Consider the following 16,523-nt stretch of genomic DNA (forward strand, 5'->3'; position numbering starts at 1 on the left):
TTATTAGGTGTCTATGAGGAAAGCTCTGTTTAATATGCCTGTTGTATTCGGCACATGACAAACAACATTTTCCTTCATCTTCTATGGAATGGTGTTGTAGGAAAGAGATATGCTGCTGAGGTACAGACGGCAGGGCAGCATAGGGAGGAAGAAGGCCATCAGGCCGTGTAAACCGGTGGTAGAGACGTTCTTTGGTTACGATGAAGAGGCTTCTATAGACTCCGACGGTTCCTCCATCTCCTTCCACACAGACAGGACACCGTGCACACCAGACGATGACCTGGAGGAGGTAAGACGTGGAGACACACATTTCTGCTTGTCGTGTTTAAAGGGGAGTCTGACAGAGAGAGAGAGTGTGATCAAGAGAGAGGGAGAGAGGAAAGAGAGAACGATCAAGACTGAGAGAAAGAGTGTGATCAAGAGAGAGGGAGAGAGGAAAGAGAGAACGGTCAAGACAGAGAAAGAGTGTGATCAAGAGAGAGGGAGAGAGGAAAGAGAGAACGGTCAAGACAGAGAAAGAGTGTGATCAAGAGAGAGGGAGAGAGGAAAGAGAGAACGATCAAGACAGAGAGAAAGAGTGTGATCAAGAGAGAGGGAGAGAGGAAAGAGAGAACGATCAAGACAGAGAAAAAGAGAGAGAGATATATGTATGTTTTGTCGTCTGATTGCTCCCGGATGACAGCTTGACGTTTTGACATTTGGTTTGTATCAGAACTATGAATGAATGTGGAAGTGTGTTTCCATTCTTGATATACAGCAGTCAATTACAGAAGTGTAAATATGCAACGCAACGTTTACCGAGAAGCAGACATATTGCCTGTTTCTTATGTCATCTGTTGTTTCTGATATTGTGTTATAATGACCATGGGGAGGGACAGCGACCTCTGACCTCCCTCACTGTTGTTTCTGATATTGTGTTATAATAACCATGGGGAGGGACAGCGACCTCTGACCTCCCTCACTGTTGTTTCTGATATTGTGTTATAATAACCATGGGGAGGGACAGTGACCTCTGACTACCCTCACTGTTGTTTCTGATATTCTGTTATAATAACCATGGGGAGGGACAGTGACCTCTGACCTCCCTCACTGTTGTTTCTGATATTGTGTTATAATAACCATGGGGAGGGACAGTGACCTCTGACTACCCTCACTGTTGTTTCTGATATTGTGTTATAATAACCATGGGGAGGGATAGCGACCTCTGACTACCCTCACTGTTGTTTCTGATATTGTGTTATAATAACCATGGGGAGGGACAGCGACCTCTGACCTCCCTCACTGTTGTTTCTGATATTGTGTTATAATAACCATGGGGAGGGACAGCGACCTCTGACTACCCTCACTGTTGTTTCTGATATTGTGTTATAATGTTATAATAGCCATGGGGAGGGACAGTGACCTCTGACCTCCCTCACGGTTGTTTCTGATATTGTGTTATAATAACCATGGGGAGGGACAGTGACCTCTGACCTCCCTCACTGTTGTTTCTGATATTGTGTTATAATGACCATGGGGAGGGACAGTGACCTCTGACCTCCCTCACTGTTTCTGATATTGTTTCTGATATTGTGTTATAATAACCATGGGGAGGGACAGTGACCTCTGACCTCCCTCACTGTTGTTTCTGATATTGTGTTATAATGACCATGGGGAGGGACAGCGACCTCTGACTACCCTCACTGTTGTTTCTGCCTGTCTGCCCGTCTGCCCGTCTGCCTGTCTGCCTGTCTGTCCGTCTGCCTGTCTGTCCGTCTGTCTGCCTGTCTGTCTGTCTACCTGTCTGTCCGTCTGTCTGCCTGTCTGTCTGTCTACCTGTCTGTCCGTCTGTCTGCCTGTCTGTCTACCTGTCTGTCTGTCTGTACATCTGCCTGTCTACCTGTCTGTCTGCCCATCTGCCTACCTGTCTGTAGGGTATGATCAGGAGGAGACAGAGATGAGGTTTCATCAGTTGACCATGGAGTACCAGGCTCTTCAGAGAGCCTATGCACTTCTACAGGAGCAGGTGGGGGGCACGTTTGATGCAGAGAAGGAAGTCAAGGTAAGAGGTGCTCTATTATGATGCCATTATCAAAACGTGTATTTCACTCACTGGGCAGTAATGTATTTCAGACCACTAGTCCACTGGAGGTATTGGGGTATAGTCGTATTCATCTGTCCTTCATAAGTAGGACTCCTCCCAGGCCTGATTCAGCCCAGACATTCACATAAATCATGCATTGACGTCCGTGAGAGAAAATGTGAGTTAAGCACGCAAGTCTCAAACCAAAATGCTGCCCTAGAGACTGAACCAGGTAGAGACTGACCATGTAGAGCCAGAATGCTGCCATAGAGACAGAACCAGGTAGAGACATAATGCTGACATAGAGACTGAACCAGGTAGAGTCTGAACCAGGTAGAGTCTGAACCAGGTAGAGACTGAACCAGGTAGAGACTGAACCAGGTAGAGACTGAACCAGGTAGATCCAGAATGCTGCCATAGAGACTGAACCAGGTAGAGACAGAATGCTGCCATAGAGACTGAACCAGGTAGAGAAACATATTCTACTAGCATTTATTATCATTGTATATAACCAGTTAATGTTTTTCTCTTCACTCCACAGACAAGAGAACAGTTGCAAGCAGAGCTTATTCTCTACCAAACCAGAATACAGGACCTGGAGTGTGTTCTGTCCCAGCAAGGACAGGTGACTGGATTACACACACACACACACACACACACACACACACAGAGTTCTTTGTCACTGATTTCCTGTGTGTTTGTAGGATATGAAGTGGATCGAGGAGAAACAAGCCCTGTATCAAAGAAATCAAGAACTTATAGAGAAGGTATAAAACTATTATCCATGATATTTACCTGAAGTGATATGTCACATGTAATCCAGGTGTGATTGGGAACATGTGATTACATTTCCCCAGTGTATTTCTGTCTCTTATTAACAGATCAAGCATATGGAAACAGAGGAGTCACGTTTAAAAAACGAATTTCAGGACGCCAGAGACCAAAATGAACTCCTGGAGTTCCGGATCCTTGAACTTGAAGTAAGAGCACGGACATTTGACCCCTCATAACAACTGCTTTCTCGGGCGCCGCCCCCTAGCCCCATCCTCTTTCTCGGGCGCCGCCCCCTAGCCCCATCCTCTTTCCCGGGCGCCGCCCCCTAGCCCAATCCTCTTTCTCGGGCGCTGCCCCTAGCCTCATCTCATCTCTCTATCTCGGGCGCCGCCCCCTAGCCCCATCCTCTCCAATCTCTATCAGGTTTCACTGGACCTTGTAAACGATTGGACAGAAAAATGTTTAATCTTAATGATATTCACGTTTTTGGAAATGTATTGTCAGTTTCAGCTGTACTCGTACATACTTCAGCTAATGAAAGAGTTGCAGGCTAGATGGGCCATCTAGTAATAATGTCCATCTATCACCATCCAGGAGAGGGAGAGGAGATCTCCAGGAATCAACTTCCACGACATCCACTTCTGTGAAGGCATCAGTCCACTGCAGGTGTACTGTGAGGCCGAGGGAGTCACAGTGAGTCTATAATAATAATATATATATATATATATATATATAGAGTGGGGCAAAAAAGTATTTAGTCAGCCACCAATTGTGCAAGTTCTCCCACTTAAAAAGATGAGAGAGGCCTGTAATTTTCATCATAGGTACACTTCAACTATAACAGACAAAATGAGAAAAAAAATCCAGAAACTCACATTGTATGATTTTTAATTCATTTATTTACAAATTATAGCGGGAAATAAGTATTTGTTAACAAAGTTTATCTCAATACTTTGTTATATACCCTTTGTTGGCAATGACAGAGGTCAAATGTTTTCTGTAAGTCTTCACTAGGTTTTCACACACTGTTGCTGGTATTTTGGCCCATTCCTCCATGCAGATCTCCTCCAGAGCAGTGATGTTTTGGGTCTGTTGCTGGGCAACACGGACTTTCAACTCCCTCCAAAGATTTTCTATGGGGTTGAGATCTGGAGACTGGCTAGGCCACTCCAGGACCTTGAAATTCTTCTTACCAAGCCCCTCCTTCGTTGCCCGGGCGGTGTGTTTGGGATCATTGTCATGCTGAAAGACCCAGCCACGTTTCATCTTCAATGCCCTTGCTGATGGAAGGTTTTCACTCAAAATCTCACGATACATGGCCCCATTCATTCTTTCCTTTACATGGATCAGTCGCGCTGGTCCCTTTGCCGAAAAACAGCCCCAAAGCATGATGTTTCCACCCCCATGCTTCACAGTAGGTATGGTGTTCTTTGGATGCAACTCAGCATTCTTTGTCCTCCAAACACGACGAGTTGAGTTTTTACCAAAAAGTTATATTTTGGTTTCATCTGACCATATGACATTCTCCCAATCTTCTTCTGGATCATCCAAATGCTCTCTATCAAACTTCAGACGGGCCAGGACATGTACTGGCTTAAGCAGGGGGACACGTCTTGCACTGCAGGATTTGAGTCCCTGGCGGCGTAGTGTGTTACTGATGGTAGGCTTTGTTACTTTGGTCCCAGCTCTCTGCAGGTCATTCACTAGGTCCCCCTGTGTGGTTCTGGGATTTTTGCTCACCGTTCTTGTGATCATTTTGACCCCACGGGGTGAGATCTTGCATGGAGCACCAGATCGAGGGAGATTATCAGTGGTCTTGTATGTCTTCCATTTCCTAATAATTGCTCCCACAGTTGATTTCTACAAACCAAGCTGCTTACCTATTGCAGATTCAGTCTTCCCAGCCTGGTGCGGGTCTACCATTTTTTTCCCTCATTTTGTCTGTCATAGTTGAAGTGTACCTATGATGAAAATTACAGGCCTCTCTCATCTTTTTAAGTGGGAGAACTTGCACAATTGGTGGCTGACTAAATACTTTTTTGCCCCGCTGTATATTATACTTCTGTGAAGGCATCAGTCCACTGCAGGTGTACTGTGAGGCCGAGGGAGTCACAGTGAGTCTATATCTATAATAATAATATCATATAAAAGGGGGTAGAGGCTAGGAGCTAGGGGCTAGGAGAGTGTCTAGGGGCCTCGAATTCAAATCTTGACCTCAAAGCCAGTTCCACTGCATTTCTTCATTGTTCCCTTCTAATCAGGGACTGATTTAGACCTGGGACACCAGGTGGGTGATATTACTGATCAGGGCCTGATTTAGACCTGGGACACCAGGTGGGTGATATTAATGATCAGGGCCTGATTTAGACCTGGGACACCAGGTGGGGTGATATTAATGATCAGGGCCTGATTTAGACCTGGGACACCAGGTGGGGTGATATTAATGATCAGGGCCTGATTTAGACCTGGGACACCAGGTGGGGTGATATTAATGATCAAGGCCTGATTTAGACCTGGGACACCAGGTGGGTGATATTAATGTTCAGGGCCTAATTTAGACCTGGGACACCAGATGGGGTGATATTAATGATCAGGGCCTGATTTAGACCTGGGACACCAGGTGGGGTGATATTAATGATCAAGGCCTGATTTAGACCTGGGACACCAGGTGGGTGATATTAATGTTCAGGGCCTAATTTAGACCTGGGACACCAGATGGGGTGATATTAATGATCAGGGCCTGATTTAGACCTGGGACACCAGATGGGTGATATTAATGATCAGGGCCTGATTTAGACCTGGGACACCAGGTGGGTGATATTAATGATCAAGGCCTGATTTAGACCTGGGACACCAGGTGGGTGATATTAATGATCAGGGCCTGATTTAGACCTGGGACACCAGATGGGTGATATTAATGATCAGGGCCTGATTTAGACCTGGGACACCAGATGGGTGATATTAATGATCAGGGCCTGATTTAGACCTGGGACACCAGGTGGGTGATATTAATGATCAGGGCCTGATTTAGACCTGGGACACCAGGTGGGGTGATATTAATGATCGGGGCCTGATTTAGACCTGGGACACCAGGTGGGTGATATTAATGATCAGGGCCTGATTTAGACCTGGGACACCAGGTGGGTGATATTAATGATCGGGGCCTGATTTAGACCTGGGACACCAGGTGGGGTGATATTAATGATCAGGGCCTGATTTAGACCTGGGACACCAGGTGGGGTGATATTACTGATCAGGGCCTGATTTAGACCTGGGACACCAGGTGGGTGATATTAATGATCAGGGCCTGATTTAGACCTGGGACACCAGGTGGGTGATATTAATGATCAGGGCCTGATTTAGACCTGGGACACCAGGTGGGGTGATATTAATGATCAGGGCCTGATTTAGACCTGGGACACCAGGTGGGGTGATATTAATGATCAGGGCCTGATTTAGACCTGGGACACCAGGTGGGGTGATATTAATGAGGGCCTGATTTAGACCTGGGACACCAGGTGGGTGATATTAATGATCAGGGCCTGATTTAGACCTGGGACACCAGGTGGGGTGATATTAATGATCAGGGCCTGATTTAGACCTGGGACACCAGGTGGGGTGATATTAATGATCAAGGCCTGATTTAGACCTGGGACACCAGGTGGGTGATATTAATGTTCAGGGCCTAATTTAGACCTGGGACACCAGATGGGGTGATATTAATGATCAGGGCCTGATTTAGACCTGGGACACCAGATGGGTGATATTAATGATCAGGGCCTGATTTAGACCTGGGACACCAGGTGGGTGATATTAATGATCGGGGCCTGATTTAGACCTGGGACACCAGGTGGGGTGATATTAATGATCAGGGCCTGATTTAGACCTGGGACACCAGGTGATATTAATGATCGGGGCCTGATTTAGACCTGGGACACCAGGTGGGTGATATTAATGATCGGGCCTGATTTAGACCTGGGACACCAGGTGGGTGATATTAATGATCGGGGCCTGATTTAGACCTGGGACACCAGGTGGGTGATATTAATGATCGGGGCCTGATTTAGACCTGGGACACCAGGTGGGGTGATATTAATGATCGGGGCCTGATTTAGACCTGGGACACCAGGTGGGGTGATATTAATGATCAGGGCCTGATTTAGACCTGGGACACCAGGTGGGTGATATTAATGATCAGGGCCTGATTTAGACCTGGGACACCAGGTGGGGTGATATTAATGATCAGGGCCTGATTTAGACCTGGGACACCAGGTGGGGTGATATTAATGATCAGGGCCTGATTTAGACCTGGGACACCAGGTGGGGTGATATTAATGATCAAGGCCTGATTTAGACCTGGGACACCAGGTGGGGTGATATTAATGATCAAGGCCTAATTTAGACCTGGGACACCAGATGGGGTGATATTAATGATCAGGGCCTGATTTAGACCTGGGACACCAGGTGGGGTGATATTAATGATCAGGGCCTGATTTAGACCTGTGACACCAGGTGGGGTGATATTAATGATCAAGGCCTGATTTAGACCTGGGACACCAGGTGGGTGATATTAATGTTCAGGGCCTAATTTAGACCTGGGACACCAGATGGGGTGATATTAATGATCAGGGCCTGATTTAGACCTGGGACACCAGATGGGTGATATTAATGATCAGGGCCTGATTTAGACCTGGGACACCAGGTGGGGTGATATTAATGATCAGGGCCTGATTTAGACCTGGGACACCAGGTGGGGTGATATTAATGATCAGGGCCTGATTTAGACCTGGGACACCAGGTGGGTGATATTAATGATCAGGTAGAACAGACAACCAGTAGTTGTCCTCGTGGGGTCAGAGTTTAAATACCTTTGGTCTAGGGGGAGTGTTAAGGAGTTGATTTGAAGTTTAACCTGATGTTCTTGTCTCTTCTCCCTGGCAGGACATCATCATCACAGAGCTAATGAAAAAGCTAGATATACTGGGGATAATCTAAGTGTATGTTCATTTCCTATCTACATGTATGTTCATGTATGTCTTCCTGATGGATCTGCTCCAACCTCACTGGACTCATTGCTCTGTCTATCTGTCTCCTCTGTGTTGATGGGTCTGCTCTCTGCTTGATACTGGGTGTCTGAGTGTTGATGGATCTGCTGTCTGCTTGATACTGAGTGTCTATGTGTTGATGGATCTGCTCTCTGCTTGATACTGGGTGTCTGAGTGTTGATGGATCTGCTGTCTGCTTGATACTGAGTGTCTGAGTGTTGATGGATCTGCTCTCTGCTTGATACTGGGTGTCTGAGTGTTGATGGATCTGCTGTCTGCTTGATACTGAGTGTCTGATGTGTTGATGGATCTGCTGTCTGCTTGATACTGGGTGTCTGATTGTTGATGGATCTGATGTCTGCTTAATACTGAGTGTCTGATTGTTGATGGATCTGATGTCTGCTTGATACTGGGTGTCTGATTGTTGATGGATCTGATGTCTGCTTAATACTGAGTGTCTGAGTGTTGATGGATCTGCTGTCTGCTTGATACTGAGTGTCTCTGTGTTGATGGATCTGATGTCTGCTTGATACTGAGTGTCTCTGTGTTGATGGATCTGCTGTCTGCTTGATACTGGGTGTCTATGTGTTGATGGATCTGCTGTCTGCTTGATACTGAGTGTCTGAGTGTTGATGGATCTGCTGTCTGCTTGATACTGAGTGTCTCTGTGTTGATGGATCTGTCTGCTTGATGCTGAGTGTCTCAGTGTTGATGGATCTGTCTGCTTGATACTGAGTGTCTGAGTGTTGATGGATCTGCTGTCTGCTTGATACTGGGTGTCTGAGTGTTGATGGATCTGTCTGCTTGATGCTGAGTGTCTCAGTGTTGATGGATCTGTCTGCTTGATACTGAGTGTCTCAGTGTTGATGGATCTGCTGTCTGCGTGATACTGAGTGTTGATGGATCTGATGTCTGCGTGATACTGAGTGTTGATGGATCTGATGTCTGCTTGATACTGAGTGTCTCAGTGTTGATGGATCTGATGTCTGCTTGATACTGAGTGTCTCAGTGTTGATGGATCTGCTGTCTGCTTGATACTGAGTGTCTGAGAGTTGATGGATCTGCTCTCTGCTTGATACTGAGTGTCTGTGTTGATGGATCTGCTGTCTGCTTGATACTGAGTGTCTCAGTGTTGATGGATCTGCTGTCTGCGTGATACTGAGTGTCTGAGTGTTGTGTTCTCCTTATGTGCCATGTACCACCCAGAACCTATCCAACGAGGAGCAGGTGGTGGCCATTCACGCCAGGACCGTCTTAACGCTAGCAGAGAGGGTAGTTATATTCTCAGCAACTTACATTTCAAAAGGCTGTTTTAATCTTTGTTTGAATGCCAGCCTTGTCTTTGAATCCCTGTCGTACAGTAGGCTTTGCATCATTTGAGTTAATGAGGTAAAATAATGTTTTTATTCCCAGCTGAATATCCCAGTTTATTATCCTCTCCTTTCAGTGGCTTGAGAATATAGAGGTCACCAAAACAGCTTTAGCACAGAAAAGGATGGACATTGAAAGTGAGAAGGTAAATGGCTGATTTGTTAACCCTTCTTATTTAGCATGATGCTCAAGTTGTTTAATATGTTGCTGATGCATGGAAATACGTGTTGTGTGCTTTAAGTGCATTGGCAACTGGCAATATGTTGTAGCCCGACCTACAGTATTTAACAGACATCTTGAATGAATGAATGAATGAATGAATGAATGAATAAATGAATTAACAAATTAATGAATTAAAGAAATTAATGAATGAATGAATTAACAAACAAACAAACGAATGAATGAATGAAATAATAAATAAATAAAATGAATTATCAAATGAATTAACAAATGAATGAATTAAAGAAATTAATTGATGAATGAATTAACAAACAAACGAATGAATGAATGAATGAATGAATGAAATAAATAATGAATTATCAAATGTATAAATGAATTAACAAATGAATGAATTAAAGAAATTCATCGATGAATGAATTAACAAACAAACGAATGAATGAATGAATGAATGAAAGAAATAATGAATTATCAAATGAATTAACAAATGAATGAATGAATTAAATAAATGAATGAATTAATTAATTAATAAACAAACGAATGAATGAATGAATGAAAGAAAGAAATAATGAATTATCAAATGAATTAACAAATGCATGAATTAAAGAAATGAATTGATGAATGAATGAATAAACAAACAAACAAATGAATGAATGGATGGATGGATGAATGACTGAATGATTTTGTATGAATCTTCAGTTGGAGTTGGCTGGATGATCAGGTTGTGTTGTGTGTTCTCTGCAGCATGTGTTCAGTAAACAGAAAGGCTATCTGGATGAGGAGTTGGACTACAGGAAACAATCCATGGCTCAGGCTCACAAGGTGAGGACATTTCAAATGGACCCAAATGTTCCAGGAAAAAAAAACTTGCCTTTGTAAAACTAACAATCGCGCTCTGGATAAGAGCATCCGTGCTTCTACACCTGCATTGCTTTCTGTTTGGGGTTTCAGGCTGGGTTTCTGTACAGCACTTTGTGACATCAGCTGATGTAAGAAGGGCTATATAAATACATTTGATTGATATCTGCTAAATGACTCAAGTGAAAATATACAATGAGTACACAAAACATTAAGAACACCTTCCAAATATTGAGTTGCACCCTCTTTTTGTCCTCATGACAGACTCGGTTCATCGGGGCAAGGTGTCAGAAGCCTTCCCCAGGGATGCTGGCCCAATGCTTCCCATAGTTGTCATGTTGGCTAGATGTCCTTTGGGTCGGTGGACCATTCTTGATACACATGAAAAACCCAGCAGCATTGTAGTTCTTGACACAAACCGGTGCGCCTGGCACCTACTACCATACCCCATTCAGAGGCACTTAAATCTTTTGTCTTGCTTAAATCAATTGAGACATGGATTGTGTATGGCACACATACATAATCCATGTCTCAATTGTCTCAAGGATTAAATCCTTGTTTAACCTGTCTCCTCCCCTTCATCTACGCTGATTTGAAGTGGATTTAACAAGTGACATCAATAAGGGATCATAGCTTTCACCTGGATTCACCTGGTCAGTCTGTGTCATGGAAAGAGCAGGTGTTCTTAATGTTTTATATACTCAGTGTATATGTTTTTATAGAAGACATTGAGCCAGTGGATCACATTGTCCACCCACTGACTAGCTGCAGCTGTGCCCTCTTGTGGTCGTTAGGTGTAACACCAACGACCTTGCCACTCTCCTTCTTTCTCTCCCCATCCCTCCCTCCCTCCCTCCAGAGGATCTTGGAGCTAGAGGCAATGCTGTTTGATACCCTGCAACAGGATGCGGGGGCCAAGATGTCAGAGATGCTGTCGGACGACGAGAGGGAGACATTGCGTCGGGCGGTGGAGCAGTGGAAGAGAGGGGTCATGATGGAGCTCAGAGAGAGGGACTCACAGATCCTCAGGGAGAGAATGGACATGCTACAGCACTCACAGCAGGTGAGAGGATGGAGCTGGCAGAGGATGGAGCTGGTACTGGTAGATGATGGAGCTGGTACTGGTAGAGGATGGAGCTGGATGAGGATGGAGCTGGTAGAGGATGGAGCTGGATGAGGATGGAGCTGGTAGAGGATGGAGCTGGTACTGGTAGATGATGGAGCTGGTACTGGTAGAGGATGGAGCTGGATGAGGATGGAGCTGGTAGAGGATGGAGCTGGATGAGGATGGAGCTGGTAGAGGATGGAGCTGGTACTGGTAGAGGATGGAGCTGGTAGAGGAGGGAGCTGGTAGAGGATGGAGCTGGTAGAGGATGGAGCTGGTAGAGGATGGAGCTGATAGAGGATGGAGCTGGTAGAGGATGGAGCTGGTACTGGTAGAGGATGGAGCTGGTAGGGGATGGAGCTGGTAGGGGATGGAGCTGGTAGAGGATGGAGCTGGTAGAGGATGGAGCTGGTAGAGGATGGAGCTGGTAGAGGATGGAGCTGATAGAGGATGGAGCTGATAGAGGATGGAGCTGGTACTGGTAGAGGATGGAGCTGGTAGAGGATGGAGCTGGTAGAGGATGGAGCTGGGTACTGGTAGAGGATGGAGCTGGTAGAGGATGGAGCTGGTACTGGTAGAGGATGGAGCTGGTAGAGAATGGAGCTGGTAGAGGATGGAGCTGGTAGAGGATGGAGCTGGTAGAGGATGGAGCTGGTAGAGGATGGAGCTGGTAGAGGTTGGAGCTGGTAGAGGTTGGAGCTGGTAGAGGATGGAGCTGGTAGAGGATGGAGCTGGTAGAGGATGGAGCTGGTACTGGTAGAGGACGGAGCTGGTAGAGGACGAAGCTGGTAGAGGACGAAGCTGGTAGAGGACGAAGCTGGTAGAGGACGAAGCTGGTAGAGGACGAAGCTGGTAGAGGACGGAGCAGGTAGAGGACGGAGCTGGTACTGGTAGAGGACGGAGCTGGTACTGGTAGAGGACGGAGCTGGTACTGGTAGAGGACGGAGCTGGTAGAGGACGGAGCTGGTAGAGGACGAAGCTGGTAGAGGACGAAGCTGGTAGAGGACGAAGCTGGTAGAGGACGAAGCTGGTAGAGGACGAAGCTGGTAGAGGACGGAGCAGGTAGAGGACGGAGCAGGTAGAGGACGGAGCTGGTACTGGTAGAGGATAGAGCTGGTAGAGGATGGAGCTGGTACTGATAGAGGATGGAGCTGGAAGAGAATGGAGCTGGTAGAGGATGGAGCTGGTAGAGAATGGAGCTGGTAGAGGATGGAGCTGGTGCTGGTAGAGGATAGAGCTGGTACTGATAGAGGATAGAGCTGGTACTGATAGAGGATGGAGCTGGAAGAGAATGGAGCTGGTAGAGGATGGAGCTGGTAGAGGATGGAGCTGGTAGAGAATGGAGCTGGTAGAGGATGGAGCTGGTGCTGGTAGAGGATGGAGCTGGTACTGATAGAGGATGGAGCTGGTAAAGAATGGAGCTGGTAGAGGATGGAGCTGGAGCTGGTAGAGGATGGAGCTGGAAGAGGATGGAGCTGGAAGAGGATGGAGCTGGTAGAGGATGGAGCTGGAAGAGGATGGAGCTGGTAGAGGATGGAGCTGGTACTGGTAGAGGATGGAGCTGGTAGAGGATGGAGCTGGTACTGATAGAGGATGGAGCTGGTAGAGGATGGAGCTGGTAGAGAATGGAACTGGTTCTGATAGTGGATGGTACTGGTAGAGGATGGAGCTGGTAGAGAATGGAGCTGATAGAGGATGGAGCTGGTACTGATAGAGGATGGTACTGATAGAGGATGGTACTGGTAGAGAATGGAGCTGGTACTGATAGAGGATGAAGCTGGTAGAGGATGGAGCTGGTACAACACACAGCAGGTGAGAGAAGAGACAGCTATCACTGAGTCTATTTAATACCAGGCAGAACAGGGACAATATTGTTACTGTGCCTATCTACAGTATAACACCTACCTGTCTAAAGGAGGTGAGAGAAAGGACCATTACTCGTGGGTCTTATTCCCCAGGAGATTCTTCTTCCTCAGCTACCCTACAGTCCATTCCCCAGGAGATCCTTCTCCCTCAGCTACCCTACAGTCCATTCCCCAGGAGATTCTCCTTCCTCAGCTACCCTACAGTCCATTCCCCAGGAGATACTCCTTCCCCAGCTACCCTACAGTCCATTCCCCAGGGAGATTCTCCTTCCCCAGCTACCCTACAGTCCATTCCCCAAGGAGATTCTCCTTCCTCAGCTACCCTACAGTCCATTCCCCAGGGAGATTCTCCTTCCCCAGCTACCCTACAGTCCATTCCCCAAGGAGATTCTCCTTCCTCAGCTACCCTACAGTCCATTCCCCAGGGAGATTCTCCTTCCCAGCTACCCTACAGTCCATTCCCCAAGGAGATTCTCCTTCCTCAGCTACCCTACAGTCCATTCCCCAGGAGATTCTCCTTCCTCAGCTACCCTACAGTCCATTCCCAGGAGATTCTCCTTCCTCAGCTACCCTACAGTCCATTCCCCAGGAGATCCTTCTCCCTCAGCTACCCTACAGTCCATTCCCCAAGGAGATTCTCCTTCCTCAGCTACCCTACAGTCCATTCCCCAGGGAGATTCTCCTTCCTCAGCTACCTTACAGTACATTCCCCAGGGAGATTCTCCTTCGTCAGCTACCCTACAGTCCATTCCCCAGGGAGATTTAGATGCACTATTGTAAAGTGACTGTTCCACTGGATGTCATAAGGTGAACGCACCAATTTGTAAGTCGCTCTGGATAAGAGCGTCTGCTAAATGACTTAAATGAGATTCTCCTTCCTCAGCTACAGTATTGCAATGTTAAACATTTCTCTAACCTGATTTGACTTGTTCTCCACCTTATTGTTCCTCCTGTTTTTCATGTCCAGAGAATCAAAGAGCTGGAGGAATGGATAGCAGCTCAGAAAAGACAGATAAAGGAACTAGAAGAAAAGGTACATCTGGGTCAAATGATCCCTTTTGAAGCCAGTGACACTGTGTTGTATTGTTCAATTTATTTAGATGGAATCTGACTTGGAGTATAAATGCTTCAAATTGCTGTTTTTTTTCTCTGTCTGGCAAAATAAAATGACTCCTTTCTCTCCATTCTCTTCTTTTCAATTCGTTCAGTTTTTATTTTTATTTTTGTTTTTTTCTTTAGCCTTCATTCTTTGGTCATAGTTCTCCAGGAAGCCAGAGCAAGTATGTATTTTTAAACTCTAAATGTCTGTTTTATTTTAGCTATTCTAATAATAAATTAGGCTATATACTGTGCATGATATCATATTTTCCTTTCAGTTCACAGGTTTCCAGATTGTCTTGTACATTGTGTTCAAGAGGACAGGATTTGGAATCCAAGATGGCTCCCAGAAGACTTCTTCACACCAGAAACCAGTCAACTATGCTGCAACACTGACTTTAGATAGAATTCTATCACCATGTTTTTTTGTGTTTTTTTTTAAAGGACAAAAAAAACCGTTTTTTTTATTTTTTATTTTTACTTCAGTAACCTTTTTAAACCTGACTGCTGTCGCGTTAGTGATGATGATGATGATGACGTCTCTATGGAAGAGTTCCTCTCTATGGATGAAGGCGTCAGTGGAATTGAAGAACTCTTAATAAATTGGAGTGTTTTGTGTCTTCTTTTCCCTGCTGAGCAGGTGGTGCTCTGTTCGCTTCCCTTTGGAAGCATGAAGAAGAAGAGTTTGATTGATTGATTGAAAAACAAACTGTAGTGAAGTCAGGCGGTACTCCTGCTCGGGGCTTGAACCTGGATCTTTTCTGTTCAACCCAACACTTTAGCCAAGAGATCCAAAACCTCTTGACGAGGTCACTAGGTGTTGGGTTACGTTAAACAACGGTGAAGTGAGACATTTTTACCTTAGCTCTTAACATTCACACTCCCACTGAAGCTGAGCGTTTCCTAAAATGGACACCATACCACTGTTTACACTATCTGACCACGCTGTTATTACACTCCCAGGGAGCTAGTCACAGAAAGAGAGCCCATCCCCAAACTTTAAAATGGTGAAAGCCTTCAGTGATGCTGCCCATACTAAAACTGGCTTTGTGGCCAGTGTGCCCTCTATCTATGTCTATGGCCTCAGCCCTTCCCCTGTCTAGTCCAGACATGCTGTGGGACTCATTAACTCCTCAAATCTCAGTGTTTGAAATGAAACCAGAAGCCAAACTGTGGTATTATTAGACATCATGTATTTTTGTATGTATGAAAAAGGGCATAGATTTTAAAATACATTTCTCAAAGAGGAATAACTAAAATAGATATTCTTTTTTTTTGTTGATGAAGAATGAAGGAGCTTTCAATGATTTTAGAATTTTGCATTTGATCAGATTTATGTCAATCTGATCTTCCCCCTTGGTGCTGATTGGGGAGAGTGGGTTTGTTTCAGATGGTGACCTTGGGTTCTGTTATGTCCTGATGGAGAGGGTGTGTTAGTTCTGTTATGTCCTGATGGAGTTAGGTTATGTCCTGATGGGGTTAGTTCTGTTATGTCCTGATGGAGAGGGTGGGTTAGTTCTGTTATGTCCTGATGGAGAGGGTGGGTTAGTTCTGTTATGTCCTGATGGAGAGGTGGGTTAGTTCTGTTATGTCCTGATGGAGATGGATGTCCTGATGGAGGTGGGTTAGTTCTGTTATGTCCTGATGGAGAGGGTGGGTTAGTTCTGTGGAGTTAGTTCTGTTGTCCTGATGGAGAGGGTGGGTTAGTTCTGTTATGTCCTGATGGAGAGGGTGGGTTAGTTCTGTTATGTCAGATGGAGAGGGTGGGTTAGTTCTGTTATGTCCTGATGGAGATGGAGAGGGTGGGTTAGTTCTGTTATGTCCTGATGGAGATGGGGTGGGTTAGTTCTATTTATGTCCTGATGGAGAGGGGTGGGTTAGTTCTGTTATGTCCTGATGGAGAGGGGGTTAATTCTGTTATGTCCTGATCTGTTATGTCCTGATGGAGAGGGTGGGTTAGTTCTGTTATGTCCTGATGGAGAGGGTGGGTTAGTTCTGATGGAGAGGGTGTGTTAGTTCTGTTATGTCCTGATGGAGAGGGTGTATTTAGTTATGTTATGTCCTGATGGAGAGGGGTGGAGTTAGTTCTGTCCTGATGGAGGGTGGGTTAGTTCTGTTATGTCCTGATGGAGAGGTGGGTTAGTTCTGTTATGTCCAAGTGATGGAGA

General features: G+C 45.7%; 1 protein-coding gene across 1 annotated transcript in view; it reads left to right on the top strand.

The window, feature by feature from the left end:
• Positions 1–14,290, top strand: part of LOC135568917 (janus kinase and microtubule-interacting protein 3-like) — a gene marked incomplete at both ends in the record, with an annotated part of 68,441 nt that extends 54,151 nt beyond the window's left edge. Inside the window, 10 exons of the mRNA XM_065015704.1 lie at positions 101–289; positions 1,925–2,041; positions 2,604–2,687; positions 2,944–3,042; positions 3,431–3,529; positions 9,088–9,153; positions 9,329–9,397; positions 10,174–10,251; positions 11,147–11,350; positions 14,225–14,290. Coding sequence (XP_064871776.1) covers positions 101–289; positions 1,925–2,041; positions 2,604–2,687; positions 2,944–3,042; positions 3,431–3,529; positions 9,088–9,153; positions 9,329–9,397; positions 10,174–10,251; positions 11,147–11,350; positions 14,225–14,290 — 1,071 coding nt within the window. The remainder of the gene's footprint in view (positions 1–100; positions 290–1,924; positions 2,042–2,603; positions 2,688–2,943; positions 3,043–3,430; positions 3,530–9,087; positions 9,154–9,328; positions 9,398–10,173; positions 10,252–11,146; positions 11,351–14,224) is intronic.
• Positions 14,291–16,523: the final 2,233 nt, after the last annotated feature.

The sequence above is a fragment of the Oncorhynchus nerka genome, unplaced genomic scaffold (assembly GCF_034236695.1).
Source record: "Oncorhynchus nerka isolate Pitt River unplaced genomic scaffold, Oner_Uvic_2.0 unplaced_scaffold_1335, whole genome shotgun sequence".
NCBI classification, from domain to species: Eukaryota; Metazoa; Chordata; class Actinopteri; order Salmoniformes; family Salmonidae; genus Oncorhynchus; species Oncorhynchus nerka.